Source organism: Anser cygnoides, chromosome 1 (genome assembly GCF_040182565.1).
Source record: "Anser cygnoides isolate HZ-2024a breed goose chromosome 1, Taihu_goose_T2T_genome, whole genome shotgun sequence".
Classification (NCBI taxonomy): Eukaryota; Metazoa; Chordata; class Aves; order Anseriformes; family Anatidae; genus Anser; species Anser cygnoides.
This window is the reverse complement of record NC_089873.1, coordinates 181,589,943-181,606,746: the sequence shown is the minus strand read 5'-3', so window position 1 is coordinate 181,606,746 and position 16,804 is coordinate 181,589,943. Positions and strand designations below refer to the sequence as shown.

Here is a 16,804-nt window from a genome sequence, read left to right as displayed (position 1 = left end):
GCTCCCCCCCTCCCCGTCCCCAAGGAAATGCACACACAGATGAGTGCAGAGCTTTCCCTTCCCTGCTCGAAGCTGCGAATGCTTAAAGGGGAAACCTTTTCTAAAAGGCACCGAAGGCGAACCCCAGAGCACAGTTTCACAGAGGGAAGACAGCCATTTGGTTCGTGCGCTCTGCTGCTTCCCCCCCGTGCAGAAGTGTTGCTAAGCTATAGCGTTATGCGATGTTCGACGGGATCTGTAGGCACACTAACCCTTTGTTCCACAGTCGTTGCTATTGAGAAGGAAGGAATTGATGCTCGATAGCCTTGGTGACTTAAAAAAAAATCACCACTATAAACCTCTCTCCTCCCTGAAACAGTTTTTATCTATGGCATAGGGAAAGGAAGAAGCAAAACCTGATTAGGCTGCAATTCTTGTACGGGTGCAGATGCTCCCGTCGATGAAAATGGAAGCTTTCACCACAAACTTAAAACCAGTCAGACCAACACGTCTTCAGTATCACTTCCAAAGTATGTGCTGTGAAAACATCCTGGTGCTGTGCACGTGCCCTGTAAATGAGAAGTATGTGCACACCCTCGATAAATGAGCCCCCCCGCCCTCCTACAAATGGGGATGCATTTAATTTCAGCCTTGTCCTGCTGTATCAATCAGGTGCCACAACCAGTACAAGGAAAATGTGAGAAGATTAAAATCCCTGAAACATAACTGAAGCTGTCCTGTTTAACACCATAAGCACTACACATGATTTGGCCAGCTGATACCATAAATACATTTCAAAGTACTAAAACCAAGGTGTCATTTAGAATATCATTATTCATTTCTGTGAGGAACCCTCAAAACTTCTGAGACTTAAAGGTAAGAGAGAGACCAACGCTTTCTGTGCCCTTCTTCCCTTACACAGTTAAATGCAAATTCCCCTTTACAGTCATATTCCTGCTATCTCCCTGCATACACAGCTGATACGCCACCTACTGCAAAAGCCAGCTGACAGACCAAGCAATGCTAGCAGCATTTCCATTCCAACATCGTGCCGGAGCTGAAGAAAGGTGCTTTTAAAAAAATCGTCTTTTCAAGCTGACAGGAACAAAGCAGGATTGCTGGCTTTTTGTCCTCGCTTCGATAATGGAGAGAAAATCAAACAGAAGAGCAAAGGAATCTGAAGAAAAACACTGCGCCTCCGAAGGCTCGGAGCAAGACAAGGACTATAAAACGTCTCTGGTTACTCTGAACGTTGGTGGCTATCTATACATCACACAGAAACAAACGCTAACCAAGTATCCAGACTCGTTTCTTGAAGGTATCATCAACGGCAAGATAATGTGCCCTTTTGATGCGGATGGACATTACTTCATAGACAGAGATGGACTCCTTTTCAGGCACATTCTGAACTTCCTACGAAATGGAGAACTTCTGCTACCGGAAGGGTTTCGAGAAAATCAACTTTTGGCACACGAAGCAGATTTTTTTCAGCTTAAGGTATTATCAGATGCAGTGAAATCGAAGTGGGAGAAGGAGCAGCTAGCGTCTAGAGAGACTACTTTCCTGGAAATAACTGACAGCCACGACCGTTCCCAGGGTCTCAGGATTTTTTGTAATGCTCCCGATTTCATAGCAAAAATTAAATCCCGAATCGTACTGGTGTCCAAAAGCAGGCTGGATGGCTTTCCAGAGGAGTTTTCTGTGTCTTCAAATATTATCCAATTCAAATACTTCATAAAGTCTGAAAATGGTACACGACTTGTGCTGAAGGAGGACAACACCTTTGTCTGCACCCTGGAGACTCTTAAGTTTGAGGCTATTATGACGGCTTTAAAATGTGGATTTAGACTGCTGACCAGCCTGGATTGCTCGAAAGGGTCTATTGTTCACAGCGATGCACTTCATTTTATCAAGTAATTGCAAAGGCAGAGGAAACGAGCATGCAGCCAGCAAACCTCCTGTAACTACAGCGTCCTGGCATCACAAATATCGTATCTAACTAGCCCTGTGCCACAGAGCTCGGCTGCTAATCAGTTAATGTGAGCTAATGGTATGTAAATCTCATAACGACGTCCATCTCTGGCTTACTTAAAGCTGAATGAGAATTTTATGCCTGAATTTAATAAAAAAAATTATCTGCTAACCACTGTAAACACAGATTGAATGCTTTATGCTATTTGTAATATGTTTTCTTCATGCTGTCTTTCAGCCGGAGAGTCTGGCTGGATTTTTGTGTACTTGTATGACTACCACGCACACACCTAACTGCTCTGCTAAGCAGTAGGGAGAGTATTTTCATATAACAGGCAGGCTTAAAATCTGTTTTGCTTATAACAAGTCTCAGACTGGATTTTAAATGGAATAAATTCTTCTGAACGTTCGTTAGTGTTTATGCGATTGTCCTGGATTTGCCAAAACATGAAATTGAAAGAGGGTTCAAAATTAATCAACTCAATTTTAAAGTTAAACTAATTATTTCAACTCACTTAAAATCAAATTTACAGCTGTGTTACTACATTAACAACAACTGCTAAACCATGTAAACCAACAAATAATGCTGGGGAGGGATTAGTTCTATTATGGGAAATGAGCTGAATCTGCAGAGAACGTTACATTTTCCGGTTACATATATTTATCAGATGGCTAATAAAAATGTTTGGTATAAAGTTTCACATTAACAGGCTTCCAATAATGACATCCTACAATGCTCAAGTTACTATTTTCTACTAATCATTGCTGTTCATAAAGACAGGCAATTAACAGAGCCCTTGCTTTGCACAATAGCTTTCTAAAAGCAGTTAGCAGTATTAGTTTTGAATAGACCACCTGCTGGCATTTAAGATGCATGAATATAAGTAATAGAATAAATATCTTCTTTCTCCTCATCTTCACAATTTATCAAATCTGCTAATTTATATTTTAAACAAGGTTTTAATAGCTTTGACGGAACAGCTCTAATTTAACGGCAAGCATTACAAACCAGTCACTCCACAAAAGCCGACTGAAAAATCAACACGCCACACAAAAAGAAGCTGCACTAACTCAAAGTTTAAGCTTTGTCTGTCACTGGACTCTACCATCACTCACAGCTCAAATGAAACCAAAATTCAAGTAAAATACCATTAAAGACAGAAAATCCAACCAAGCAGTTTCTTAACTTTCCCAGAATATTAATTTTATATAGAAAAAAGGGAATAAACATGAAGACTGTCCAAGTAAAATGCACTACAATCCATAATAGAAGTGAGAACTGAGGAAAACAGCTAACATTTGATAGGCTGAAAACAATTTTCTCTTGGCTTTTAGAGGGAACAAATCCATTTTCAGTAATAGCGACTGGGAATACAAACTCAATGTCCCTTTATCCATCAATGTGAAACCCCAGTTCACTTGTAACATACAATGACTGTTGGTAACTGGGTCCCTTGCTGGAGATAAATTCACAGAGGGAGACCAGGCAGCAGTGACTGGAAAACAATCCACTATGATTTTATCAAGTGGGGAAGTCCAGTCTCTCCAGAATACCCACAGACTAGAAACTATAAACTTTTCTATCCTCTCTACATTGCAAACTTAAGGATCAGAAAATACGTACTTTTAAGAGGAACTTTCCCAAACCATTTAAAAATCACATCATAAATTTCAGGCACGCAAACTGAAGAAGAGTTTGCATGTCCCAGAACTTCTCTGAGTTTGTCCATGTACATTAACCATCTACAAAAGATTTATAGGAAAATACAATTCTTTACATACTCACCTCTTTTATACTCTTAGGCCCTTCAAGCTAGAACTCTATCACTGTGTACTTCATGATCCTCCCTCCTTCCCTTCCACACACCACAATAAATTGTTTTCGAAGTGGTGCCTTCAAAAATTCTCATTAACCACTGATCTTGTACCTAAAACAATCTCTCAGGCTTCTGCAGAAAGTAAATGTGAAAGCTCACCTGAAAGAATTTCAAGTTCCTGCTGATCTCCTAGGACAAGAACTAGAAATACCATCACACAGAACGATGACATGAAAAGCCCTTTTAGGACTCATTTCTCTAAATGAGAAAAAAAAAAAGTGACAAGACAATCTTAACAAGCTTCTTAACTAATCTCCAAGTTTTAAAGAAGCATGCTCTCACTGCTGTCAAATACACAGCCTGTATGAGCACAAAGCCTGGAGGAGGCTGTTGCTCCTCAGATGTCACATCATCCATTTTCACTTAAATGCTTTTGCTTATAACCTTCAGTTATAATTAATTTTTGACTGAGATTTAAATTGCCATTACAGTTGAAAAGAAAGAAAAAAAAAAGAATAAAATCAATTTCGATTCCAAACAATTAATAAAAATCTTCTGTGGTTGCTTGCCTTTCAGTTGGGCTCTTAGGAACCGTTAGCACCGTCGTATCAGAAAGCAGTACCACTTGCTCACCGTAGCATGACTTCACCCATGAAAAAGCTGCAGAGAATTTGACAATTCTGCATTTGTTCTAGGAAACACTTTTGGAATATAAGCTATTCACAAGCTGGTAATCACAGGTAAAATTCAAAACACCTGAAATATCTTTTAAGACAATTCTGTAGTTATTCTTACAAGATTTACTGGAAGGCTTTCATTTGCCAGGCGTTTGGTTCAGAGTACCTAATTCCATCTTAATTTACAAAAAAAAAAGAGCATTTGAAAACTTTTTCTTTTATTTTTGAAGTGAGAAGTGTACATATCTACTCTTATGTAAAAAAAAAAGGTACTGTTTTATTTTAGTTATTTAAAATTCAGTGATTAATTACATTAAATACTTTACACTACATTTTTTTTTTATTTCTGTGTAAATAACACTGATGTCTATGGCACACGTAGTCATCTGCTGTAATAACAATTTCAATCTTGACTTCTTTTCCCATTCTCATGGGCACCCATGTGTTTGTACAAGTGGCAGGATTTGGAATTTTTGTGTGCTATCTCCGACTGAAGGCACCTCACTCAGCTGTTCGAATCACACAGCAGAAACAGAAGGAAGATGAGGATAACAAAATCATTCCCTTCCCAGTTCGCATGGTAGCTGATATAATTCAATGTATTTGTGGTTTTGTTCAATCAGATGCTTTGATCTAGCTACAAACTTGAATAATTTATCAAACCAGGATAGCAGTGTCTTGCTTTTATATATAAACAAAATGACCACATAAAGCTTCCATAATGTTTCCTCTACACTCCATAAATATTTAATATAACAAATACATTTTGCATATGTTCACTCAGGTGGGTGCTTGTGTTACAACACTGTAGGGTTGCCAGAAAAGGAAGCAAGTTAAACAGTATGGTTACCTTTTCTGCCTTGTCTTTACAGTTATAAGTTGCATATTTAATACTGCTATGACAATGATAAAGGTGCAAAATCAAGTGCTTAAGTCAGGAATACTAACAGCTGTTTTAACAACATTACGTTGAATACGATATACATGCAAGTACTTCTATTCCTCTTTCATTAAGAGCTGAATCACAATGACTTACCAGTATAACCCTGCAAGTATCATGTAGGAACTATAATTTTTATAATTTCTGTGAATTACCTTCAATTGCGGTGGTAGGAATAAAAAGTAACTTCCCCTTCCCCAAGGAGGGGCTTCAATCTGTTCTCACCCTAGAACACCTCCACTTGCCTCCCTGCCTGCTTTCCTGGGTGAGAAAAAGGGCCATCAAGTGGACAATTGAGAAAGGACAGGGAGCTGAAGGCAGGGGTGATCAACACACACTGCAGGAAAAACTTTCTGGCCCCTGTGAATTCTCTGAATGACTGCTCATGGGAAAAAAAAAAACATATACATTGATGTTAAATTGATCAAAACACACATTGTACTGCTTCCTCCCACACTTGCGTGCCCATACTTTCCATTGGTGGAGGAGCAAGCAACAGCTGTTTTATCACACTTGGCAGTACGCTATCACAGTAATCACCTATTTGGTTTATTTCTACGTGAGGACAAAACCTCCCAGTGGCTCCACTAGGTCAGGCTAAGATCTGTCTTTGCCCGGTATTCCCAGTGATTGTGAACTCTGTTTCCATGTCTTCATAACTCTGATCATGATTCCCATTTTTGACCCTCTGACCTTCCCCTCTCCTAGAAGGCAAGTAAGAGAAGACAGTAGCCAAAAGCAGGTGCCTAGGAAAAAACATAGGAAGCAGAGAAACCTATGTGATGCTCCCCTGAAGTATTCTGCCAGGCTCCAACAGCTCACTGCCCAGAGACTTCTAGAGCCAGTCACTTCATCACAAGCCACTTCTAGAGTGGTCTCTACAGAGAGCCTTGATGCTGCGAAACACGCAGGCTGTGCATCAAGGCCAGCTTACAGCTCTCATCTCCCTACTGCCAGTACCTGTTTGCCCCGTGACCAGTGTTTCACAGCATCCGAACTGCCTTACTGACCATTTCCACATACTTGCATCTCATTTTTAACTGTATTCTTGCATTTGTACTTGTTATGACTGTGTGACAACTGGCTACCTTTTTACTAACATAGATAATATTTATTTAGATCCTAAAAGGAAAAAAAAAAAATCACAACCTCATTTGCAGCAATCAGTGACATTGTTATTTTCACCTCTTTCTTACAAGCATTGCAAGGTTTCCATTCAAGAAGATGGAAGGACATTAAGAAACTCAGGTTCCCTCCCTGCTAGCATACAAGCAGAATAAGGACGTGCAAGAATTATTGCAATTTAATAATGGAAGTGCCTCATCCATTACTTTGTTTATTTAAGTAGAAGGGTCATGGTGTCCTGATTCAAATAATGAATGAGGAACAGGGATGGGAGAGGCAGGTTCATTTGGGTCTATGATAAAATAAACATCATTTTCTCAGGCAAGAATTAATTCATCTTTGATGAATAACTATTACCTAACCTCAGTCTTGTCTCCTGTCCTATAACACAGGGCAGGAATTCATAGACTGACAGGAAAGTGACTACTAGTTAAAAAAAAAAAAAAGGTATCTTCATATGAAGAGATAGGCTTGCATAAGTGGTTAGGTTGAAACAAAAGCAATTGATAAGGTACAAGACATTTAAGATCAGAAAATATTACGGTTTTCAACTTCTTTTGAAATGGCCATTCTGTAAGTACCATGCACTGGGGTATCACACAGAACAGTGTCTCAAAACACTGCCTCTCTAAATCACCATTCACACAATAAAATGTCAGAAAATAAGCAGCACGGCAAAGACGGTAGGAGGGAGATGTATAACGGCACCTGAGGAACTCGGATGAGCAAGCATTCTGAAAAAGAAAACACGCTTGCCTTTCTTTCTGAAAGAAATTGCATAATATCCTGCAGAACTAGACAGTTGACTTCTCCTCCTAAAAATGCACGTAGTAGGAGTACCACACAGCTAAAAGCAACAGTCTACAAAAAAAGCTGTTTCTATCTGCACTGGTAACAGCTTAACATCATTGCCATTATCATTTAACACCACATTTGTTCATTTTAAGCTTCAAAAAGGAGTACTGTTCTGCTGCTTCCGAAACAAAAACATTCATGAAACTGGTACAATAATTATAGCCGTAAACAACAGCCACTCATTTAAAACATTATTATACGGAGACAGGCAAGTTCAGCACGTTGAGGTTTAAAAACCAAGCAATTAGAAGATGAGTTAAAAATGAAGCCATTCTGAAGGTCTGTAAACCTGTGATAATGCTAGAAATAAGTACAGCATTGCCTTGGTTACTGGTGTTACACCTTTTGGGAATACAATAGGTTTATGGAGCATTCATGGAACCCACAATCTTTCTGGACGTTGAAAGGGGGCTCCTAGAGTTCCATTCCAAGCATTATTTCAGTTACCTGAAAACCTAGATCCCTATGCTTTTCCAGGATACTTCCACTACCACCACCCTCTTGACACCGAAAGAAGAACCAGCATCCTCTTTAGGGAGGGTGGCACCTCACCAGCTGCAGGAGCTTTTGGAGATGAAGACCAAAGACCAAGGAGATGACAACGGGTTTTAAAATCCAAGGCCACTTGCAAGGGAAAGCTGCAGCTCCAGGAAGATGAGGCTCCACGGGGGCTGCTAGAGCTTGAGGTGCTAGGCTGCCCGAGCAGCGAGGGCTGGGAGGAGGCAGTGCAGTGAGACAGCTCATGATACCTGAGCACCAGGGCCGAGGAGGGTAGAAGGACTCCATGAGAGTGACTGTCACCTCGGGGCCTTGGGTTGATGGAGAAGGCACAGGACAGCAGTGAGGTTGAACAACACAAATAACTAAGTCTAATTATCTTGAAATTACTACTATTAATAATTCTCTTTTGGCTTTTCGTGCGTCACATTTCAGAAGGACAATTTTCTTTTTTTTTTTTTTTCAGCAGCAGCAATAAGAGGAATGGAAAGATACATTTTTTTTTATTTAACGGAAAAATATCAAGCTATAAAGCTACTCCTGTAGCTCCACAGAAAGCTGCTTGTTAACTCAAAGAAGGTTCTTGATTCTGTACCACAGTGAACAGATGAATAAAAAACCCAACAGGTCAGAGGTGGGTACAGACTCTCTCAATTAGGAAGGAAAAATTAAGCAAACAAACTAGCAATGAACAGCCTAAGCATCAAAAAACGTAAACAGAATAAGCAACTGTAACACCAAACCCAGTCGTTTATTGCCTCTTTCCTACTTAAATAAAGCCTTTGGCAAGCATTAGGGATAAAGCAGTACATTTTCCTCAATCTGAACCTGGTAATCTCATAGGAAACAAATTAAAGGTCCTGCAAGCCAGGCAGATAAGAATCAGCTAAACAGAGAAAAAGGCACTCTCAGGTTACCAGCTGACTTCATCTAAGGCCGGCAGCACTGCCAGATCCTGTGATATTTCCTACACATTTTCTAAAATGAATAGCAAGTCATGTTCTTTCCCTACAGTGCAGAAATCTAACATATAAACTGCTTTATGCCTTCTCACAGGACATTAAAAATCCACCTGGATAATACTCTTCTGTGGTGCACAGATGAGGGTTTCAGGGCTTGCCCACAGATTACGGTGCAGAAATTCCCAAGACAACCTGCATGTGGAAGACAATGTGCACAGCTACACACTGCTCCTGTCGGCAAGATGCTGGGGCTGGAAAAGCCTTGTAGCTCTGGGAAAGCACCAAATGAGCTCTGCTAGACTGTTCCCAGACTCAGGCACACAGAAAGCTGAGGTCCTACTGTGCTGCAGTCTCCTGTGCTCTCGCATCTGCTGCTAGCTAAGGTAGAGGTGAGTGACTACGCACAGCCTTAGAAGGGCTGCTCTTGGCTTTGCCTTCACTGCCTTTCCCCTCAGAAGTTACATCCATGTTGAACCTGCTCATTAATTTAAGTGGTTAAGGCTACTAAGCTATGCAGAGTTTCTTCTTCCTCACTGCAAAATGGCATAAGCACTTCGTGGTAAGTAGGGAGAGAAAAGAAAAGATTATTAAAGCTTATCACAAGCCCATTACTTAAAAATTCAGGCAGAGACTTGGGAGGAAAATGTGCTCACTGGACACCTAGATAAACTGGAAAAAAACAAACAGGAAAAAAAAAAGGCAGAGCCTGGGAATCAGGCATACTGGGTCAGATCAGCATCTGGATCCCAGCACCGTGGCTGAAAGCAGATACCCGCCAAGAGGCCTGAGGACAGAGCAAACACATGATTCTCACCCTAGACACATGTCCAGCTACCAGGTATTTGGGGCTTGGGCTCTCTCAAACCAGACGTCTTCTCAGCCTTACTGCCCTTCAGTACCTCTGTGGTCTCCTCTAAAGCCCTGTAAGCCTTTAGCATACCTCATCTTCACGTACACATCCTCTGGCAGGCAATTCAATAGCTTAATTACATTCTGAGCGCAGAACCACCTCTTATTTGAAACTGCCTCCTGCTAGCTTTACAGCTGCTACACACCAGCCTTGTACTGGCCACAGCAGCAAGCATGAGATCTCTCTCTGCCCCTTTGATCCGCGACCACTCAAGGCTCTGGTTTAGTCCCTGTAGCACTGCAAAAGGCTGAGGATGGAGCACACCCGATGCGATCGTGCTGGTAGGTGGGTGAACTCCAATAAGCAGCAAAATCCCTCACAGAAGACAAAAAACAACTTGTGGAGTCATCATCTGCAACCCCAGACATGGCTGAAATTCCTGGGATTCCTTGAGAGTCACAAAGATCTTACGCGTGGGAGATGGAGGGATTTGGGCAACCTCTTTTCAGTGGTCTGTGGGGACAGGACAAGGGGCAACGGCCACAAAATGGAGCCCAGGCAGTTCCGCACCAACATGCGAAAGAACTTCTTCACGGTGAGGGTGACGGAGCACTGGGACGGGCTGCCCAGGGAGGTTGTGGAGTCTCCTTCTCTGGAGATATTCAAGGCCCGTCTGGACGCCTACCTGGGCAGCCTGCTCTAAGGAACCTGCTTTGGCAGGGGGGCTGGACCCGGTGAGCTCTGGAGGTCCCTTCCAGCCCCTACAACTCTGTGATTCTGTTCTCAGGATAGAGACTGCATGGCAAAATTACGGGCCTGTACTGAAAGCCGTGAAGCACTTCACAGGATGCATGACTTTTTTCTTTAGTTTCTTTTTTAAAAAAATGGATTATTATTGAGACAAAACATAAATGCAATCGAAAGAAAGATGACTGCAAGCTAAATACATCAGGACTGCTCAGTCAAGCAAATATTAGAATATTCATACAGTATTCTAAAATAAATAGACATTAATGGCAATATTTATGCAAGTTTCTTAAAAAAATTAGTTCCAATTAGTGTTGACCTACATTAAATTGTAGGTCCTTTTTTGCTGTTCTACCAGTGCACCCTCCTTAATTCTCCAGACTATCTATTATAACCAGGATGATAGCCTTCAACTACACATACCATAACGCAGGAATGGTTGCGTCTTTATCTGTTTTAACAGCAACAAATGGAGCCGCATTACTGATTACGACTCCTGGAATACTACCAAGAAGTCCGTTATTTAAGTTTTGTTGCATTTATCTGCCAACAGAAAAGTTTAATTTCCAAGACAAAAACTCTTTCTGCAGCTTGAAAATGGCAGATTCTGTAATTATCTTCAACACTGAGATTTGCGCTAGTTTTCAAATTAAGAATTACTGCTCTGCTCCTCCTGATGATCATTTCTGTCCTTAGTTAAATTTTGCTTTAGAAGTACAATTAATATACGTTAATTGCTTTGAAGAGGATGAAATCAAGTGTGCGCTTTGCAGCTTCATGCAGTTGCGTCATACCATAAGAACTCTGTGCCTTTAACAAAAACTTGCTGACTTCACTGCAATGCTGTTCAGCATTAAGCAAAGTGCTTACACTGAATTTTAAGTATACCAACGTATGTATAATCAATACCTGAAATTCTTTGTCGTGACACCGAAAAATGAAGCAAGAGCGATCTACAGACAGTTCAAGCATTACATACTTGTGTCTGCAGCCAAACGCGTACATTCGCAGTGGGCAAAATGTTAATTCTAGGTTCATGCTCCACCGTCTGCAGTATCTCAGATAATTTATTCCTTCTACCCAAAATCAAATAAGAAATGGTCCCAGCAGTTCCTCTCCTCTCACTAGAAGGCTTTAGTATTACTCACCAGCAGGTACAGGGGAAGAGATGACTAACACCTTGTCCTAAAGCTTGTTAAGTACTGATGGCCCTATTTGCTATCAACTCATGTCAAAGACTTTAAGAGAGGAAATTTATACAGAATAGGAGTGCAATTGGCTAGAAGCAGGTTCAGGACACGTAACGGTGGCTGATACACACATCCTTGAAGAAAAATATGCATCTGTGGTCTGTGTACATAGCTGAAACAAACACACACCCCTATGAAAGAAATACTATGCTTTCAAAATGATGTTCTCAAAGCTTAGGCAACATTATAATATGAAATATATCATATTTACATGTATTATATTAGAATACTAATTGCTGGCTGTGCAACTTTAAGTGAACTTGCTTCCACAAGGACAGTGCATAAGCGCACTAAGAACACACTTCTTTACCATACCATTCTTAAAAGACAACACAGGCTCAGGGCAGCAGCTTCTGGGTATTTTTACTTTGGGGTGAGGGGAGGTAGGTCAGACTTTAAGTGGCATAAACACTTGGTTTTCACAGCTTCTGTCACCACTGACAGCACTTACGGGTAGGTGCAAGAGAAGCCATAAGCAAACAGGAACTGTATACACACGTTTGGATTTAAATTATTTGTTCAGAGAGTACATGCTGCTGCTTGGCATCACATAGGAAAAAGCAGAGCCAATTCTCATTTCTTGTTCCTTTAGCTGACACCTTATTTGCTCCTTCCTTTTACACTCAACAAAACCCAGCACTGGCTGGCTCCCTGAGCAGTGTTATCACATGTACTAAGGATCTCTGTATGGAAAAAGTGATCTCAAATTATCAAACTGCATATGCAGAAGGAGCTCTTATTTTGTTTATGTTATATCTTAATTCCTGAATATTTTGACTGTAACCTTACCATCATTCAAGGTATTATGGATATCGACAGTTTACATGGGCTCAAAAACCAACAGGGATACTTCACGGAAGAAAAAATCCATGAAGGCCTGCCTATTAAATAGAAGAACCATTACCCCTGGCTCTGCATCTCTCTGACCTTCAAATCATTAAAGACTGGAAGAAGTACTCTGGGGAGGCATCGCTATGCTTTGCATTGTTCTTTTACTCTTCTCAAGACTTCCCGGCCACCACTGAGGACAGGATGCTGGGTATGTGAACTCTGGTTTGAACCAGTATCACGTTGTCTCCCTCCATATGGTATGAAGTATTGTGGCAATGCTGGTCCAATGATAAATGTTATTGCAAATACCATACATAATACTGGTGATTTATAACTTAAGAGAAATTCTGAAGGTAGTACCCTCCTAATGTAAAATATGTGGGAACAGTTTAAAGAGGTAAATCAGAGCATTTCTTCATGTTACTTTCTAACTACACATAAACTTCATCACAGTAATATCCAAAAGCAGCCTCGTTACTCTAAAACGCTAAATAAATATAGAAAAGACATCATCTTTGCCTCAAAAATATTTATCGTGGGCCAAGATGATCAGCAGTGAAATGGAGCCCTCAGTAAGCTGAATTACTTGAAAGGTAGTTGGGGAAAGGTCATCCAACTTTCATGATGCATTTGAGGAAAAAAAGTAAATAAATTCTAAACAAATAATTGTAACTGATGGCTAAGGGTCTTCCTTTAAATGCCACAGTGTAACCAACTACATCACTTCGAAGCTGAGTCCCCAGTCAGCTTAATTCCATGAAATGGGCTTGGTGCTTCATCTTGTCAGTGTATTTAAACAGTGCCCAGCATACAGTAGCTCATTCTTCTGACTGAAGCAAAAGTACAAACAACTAAGCATGTGGTCATCTTCTACAATTTGGAGGAGACAGAAAGAGTGAAGAGAAGACAACTCAATCATTCAAAATGCAAAACCAAAGCAAAACAGAATTAAAAAAACCACCAAAGCCAAGCAAAAACACGCACACATGCCTACAATGAAAAAAACAGCAGAGAAATGCAATATAAATATTAAAATTCTGACTCATTTCAGAAGTTAAACTCTTAAGATCTGCTTAAAATGTGACATCCCACATCAGTGAGTCTCATTGTTCAAGTGGTACAAAAATACTAATCTCTAGAAAGTAGCCCTTCATCACCTTAAAGTCACATCACTATTACCATATAATCAGAGGGAACAGGTTCTAACAATGGGGAAAACTGCAAGCTAGAAATATACCTTGGATTCAGTAGGAGGATATAGATATAACATTTCTAAAACTAGTCATAAATCTTTTGACATGCTTAAGCCACTACAATAAAAAGCATCTCAATGTTAAAAAGAATTCCTTTAAAAAAAAAGATGGAAGTATACACTTTTGGCATCAGCTGAAACTGAAATGCAGTTCAAATAAAAGTCAAATACATGAAAAAAAAAACAACACACAGAAGAAACAGGCATCTCCATATTACAGTGTATGAAAAAATACATTCCAGAAGACATTTTGAAAGGCCACTAGCATTAGACTTATATTTAGGAATTGCTTTTAAGAAGGGCAGGGGTATAAGACTCTTTCTAGTCCATCTACTGTCTCTGCCACGACTACTTACAAGTGCCAGTACTATTTAATCTGCATGCATCACGGGTAATCCTTCTGCTAACAAGCCTGAAATTTGTCTATGTGTTTTACATTAGCTGTGTCTAGTTTCCCAGGATCACAGGCTCTTGCTTACCCTGGTGCTTATTCGTGCTAGTACATTAGTGATATTTTTGAAACATCTTTCATAAAAGCAAAAAAGGGAATTTTTATTAAATGCTACTTGACACTAAGATTCTGATACTGTCATGTAACACCAGGCAATTTCAGTAATGTAAGCCCACAGGATTTAGCAGAAGAGAGGGGAGCAGCCTAGGATCACACAGCCCCAAGAGAGCTCTGCTTCAGTTGCTGGGGAATTGCACTTGCACCTACCTGTCTCATTCTAAGATGCCTTACGGAGCTGTCTCCTTCCTCCTCGCTGTAAAGGAAGCCTGCTCAGACTAGCTTAGACCTAAAACGAAATCTTAACATTCCTAAGCCTGCCTGATATCTTATCTGATAGAAGCATGTTGACCATTTCATTAAAAAAAAATAATAATTTACTTCTTTGAACGGTGCAAAGAACCATTTTTACTAGAGCAACTACAGTTTGGGAAGCACCCTTAGAAGTATTAACTGCATTTAAGACATTGTTAGACTGACTAACACGTGACTGGTAGGTGACACAAGTGAACTAAGAATTTTTCTTTGACTCTTTCCAAAGAATTTTTAAGTTTTTTGCAAGCAGTAGAAAATTTGAATAAAGTACAATACGAGAACACTATTTTTCTGAGCAATGAGCCTATGCAATTAAAATCAGGTAACAAAGATTTGGAAATTGGCTACAAACTTTCCAACCAAGAGGAAAGAAACCAAACTAATATGAGAGTCAATGAACATAAAAAATAGATGAGAAACACCAAATAAAAATCCATAATGACATTCTAAAGAACATTACATTTCTAATGCTCTCCTTCATAATTCTGTTTTTTCCATTAAAATAAAAAATATTAATAATTTAAGCTTCTGGTTACAGCATACAGTTTATTAAGTTGTTTGTCAATTTTATGACACTGCCCAAGAAATATAACAAAAAGAACCATTTTTTTTAAGCTACCAATTTCTTGGAAAGTAAAACTGAAAAGCTGCAGTTATAAGTCATCACTTAAGTGTTTCAGAGAAAGTGTCCACACTCACCAGCACTGCTGCTTTCAGATTTTTCGTCTGATTGGCCTTCTGGAAAAAAAAAAAAACAAAACACAAATGAACAAAAAGGGAAACATAATGTTTCTTTGTTGATTATTTGAAATTACAACTAAAAACTGGGCTGCAAAGCAAAGAAGGATAAAAACCACACTTACTGGGTTTGATTAATGTTTATAAATGCTTTTTGAAGAAAAAATTACCACACAGAGCAACAAAAAGTCTCCTTTAGTACCCAAACTCTTAAATGAGATAAACTCCATTACACCTCTGATTGAGCTCTGCACAAATGAAGTTATGCAGTTATAGAAAAATCAGTTGTAGGATTATGCTTCAGTAATAAACAATGGCCATTTATCTTACCAGTCTCTGTAGACAAATGAGTATCATTTTTGTATATTTAAAAAAAAAAAAAACAAAGTTCTGCAAAAGAACATGCTTGTCACTAGACAAGTTTTCAACACGGACAACCTGCTCTCTAGCTTTTCTGCAGCTTTCTAGATCACAAAAGGACTTATTTTTTTCAATCTTTTTACCTTCTCATCACTGGCCCTCAGATGGTACTATAGCCAGACTTGTCAGATAAATATATAATAATATATAAAATATATTAAAAATATATAATAATATATAAAATCAGAAACATCCTGTTTCACAGAGAATATGAAAGTATGCGTTAAAGAAAATAAGACACATGTTGCCAAGTGGCTTATCGCTCAGGTGAATGGCAGAGTGAAAATCGGGAACAGCTTTCCGCATTAAATTTCAATCCAGCCTTTCAAGAGACAGCAGCCAATGGATGTATTTTGGTAAACCAAGTTCTAACACCTACAAAGTCCTATAGATAAACTCCTACATAAATTTCCCAACCTCAAGTTCAACTGCTTCTCCTATTATTTGTTCTTTTTACACCTCTTGTAAGGTAGAGAACAAGAAGAACATTTTTACTTATCTGCAATACAGTTAAAAATGGTAAAATATACTTGTCTTTTGCTTCCAACTCAGCCGTGTCACAGCTATCATTACGGACAATTTACTCACAGGCAAGAAAAACTTATTGCTATAATCCGGAGAGAAATTTTTGAGTTGTTAGTTTGATCATTTCTGCCATTTACAGGCTGGGTATTAACAGAACTTGGAAACACGAAATGTTTTACAAAACCTTTTTCATGCCACTGGTTCTTGCTGGCTTTCATGGCTGATGGCCCTATTTTCTCATTGAAAAGGCTGACAGCCAGGGGACTAATGCAAAAAGAAGGATCTGCGCGATGCTCCTTTTCTCTGCCTGAACAGTGGCTGTTGTTAAGTCCTAGGAGCTGAAGGCATGTCTCTTCGCGCTCAGAAAACATCCCTATGTGGCCTCTTCCCACCCATAAGCATTCACTAAGTGAGTTAAAAACCCTGGTAACTTTCCAGACATACATGCAGGACTGCCCGTTTGAAGAAAAGCACGTATTTTTTCATTGACTTACTTTTTTGAGTGTATTTGGCACATTTACAGCGTAACGTTATTACCCACCCA

The 16,804-nt window shown here is 39.6% G+C and overlaps 2 protein-coding genes across 2 annotated transcripts in view; one reads left to right on the top strand and one right to left on the bottom strand.

The window, feature by feature from the left end:
* Positions 1 to 16,804, bottom strand: part of GTF2F2 (general transcription factor IIF subunit 2) — a 93,529-nt gene that overhangs the window by 61,301 nt on the left and 15,424 nt on the right. The window contains exon 5 of the mRNA XM_048046934.2: positions 15,277 to 15,315. Coding sequence (XP_047902891.1) covers positions 15,277 to 15,315 — 39 coding nt within the window. The remainder of the gene's footprint in view (positions 1 to 15,276; positions 15,316 to 16,804) is intronic.
* On the top strand, positions 987 to 2,493 carry KCTD4 (potassium channel tetramerization domain containing 4). The gene has a single exon (XM_013179550.3). It carries the CDS (start codon positions 1,123 to 1,125, stop codon positions 1,894 to 1,896), a length of 774 nt encoding a protein of 257 aa, XP_013035004.1. The 5' UTR covers positions 987 to 1,122; the 3' UTR covers positions 1,897 to 2,493.

Excerpts from the sequence above, each read along its gene's own strand:
- KCTD4 (XM_013179550.3), top strand. The coding sequence starts at position 1,123 with ATGGAGAGAAAATCAAACAGAAGAGCAAAGGAATCTGAAGAAAAACAC.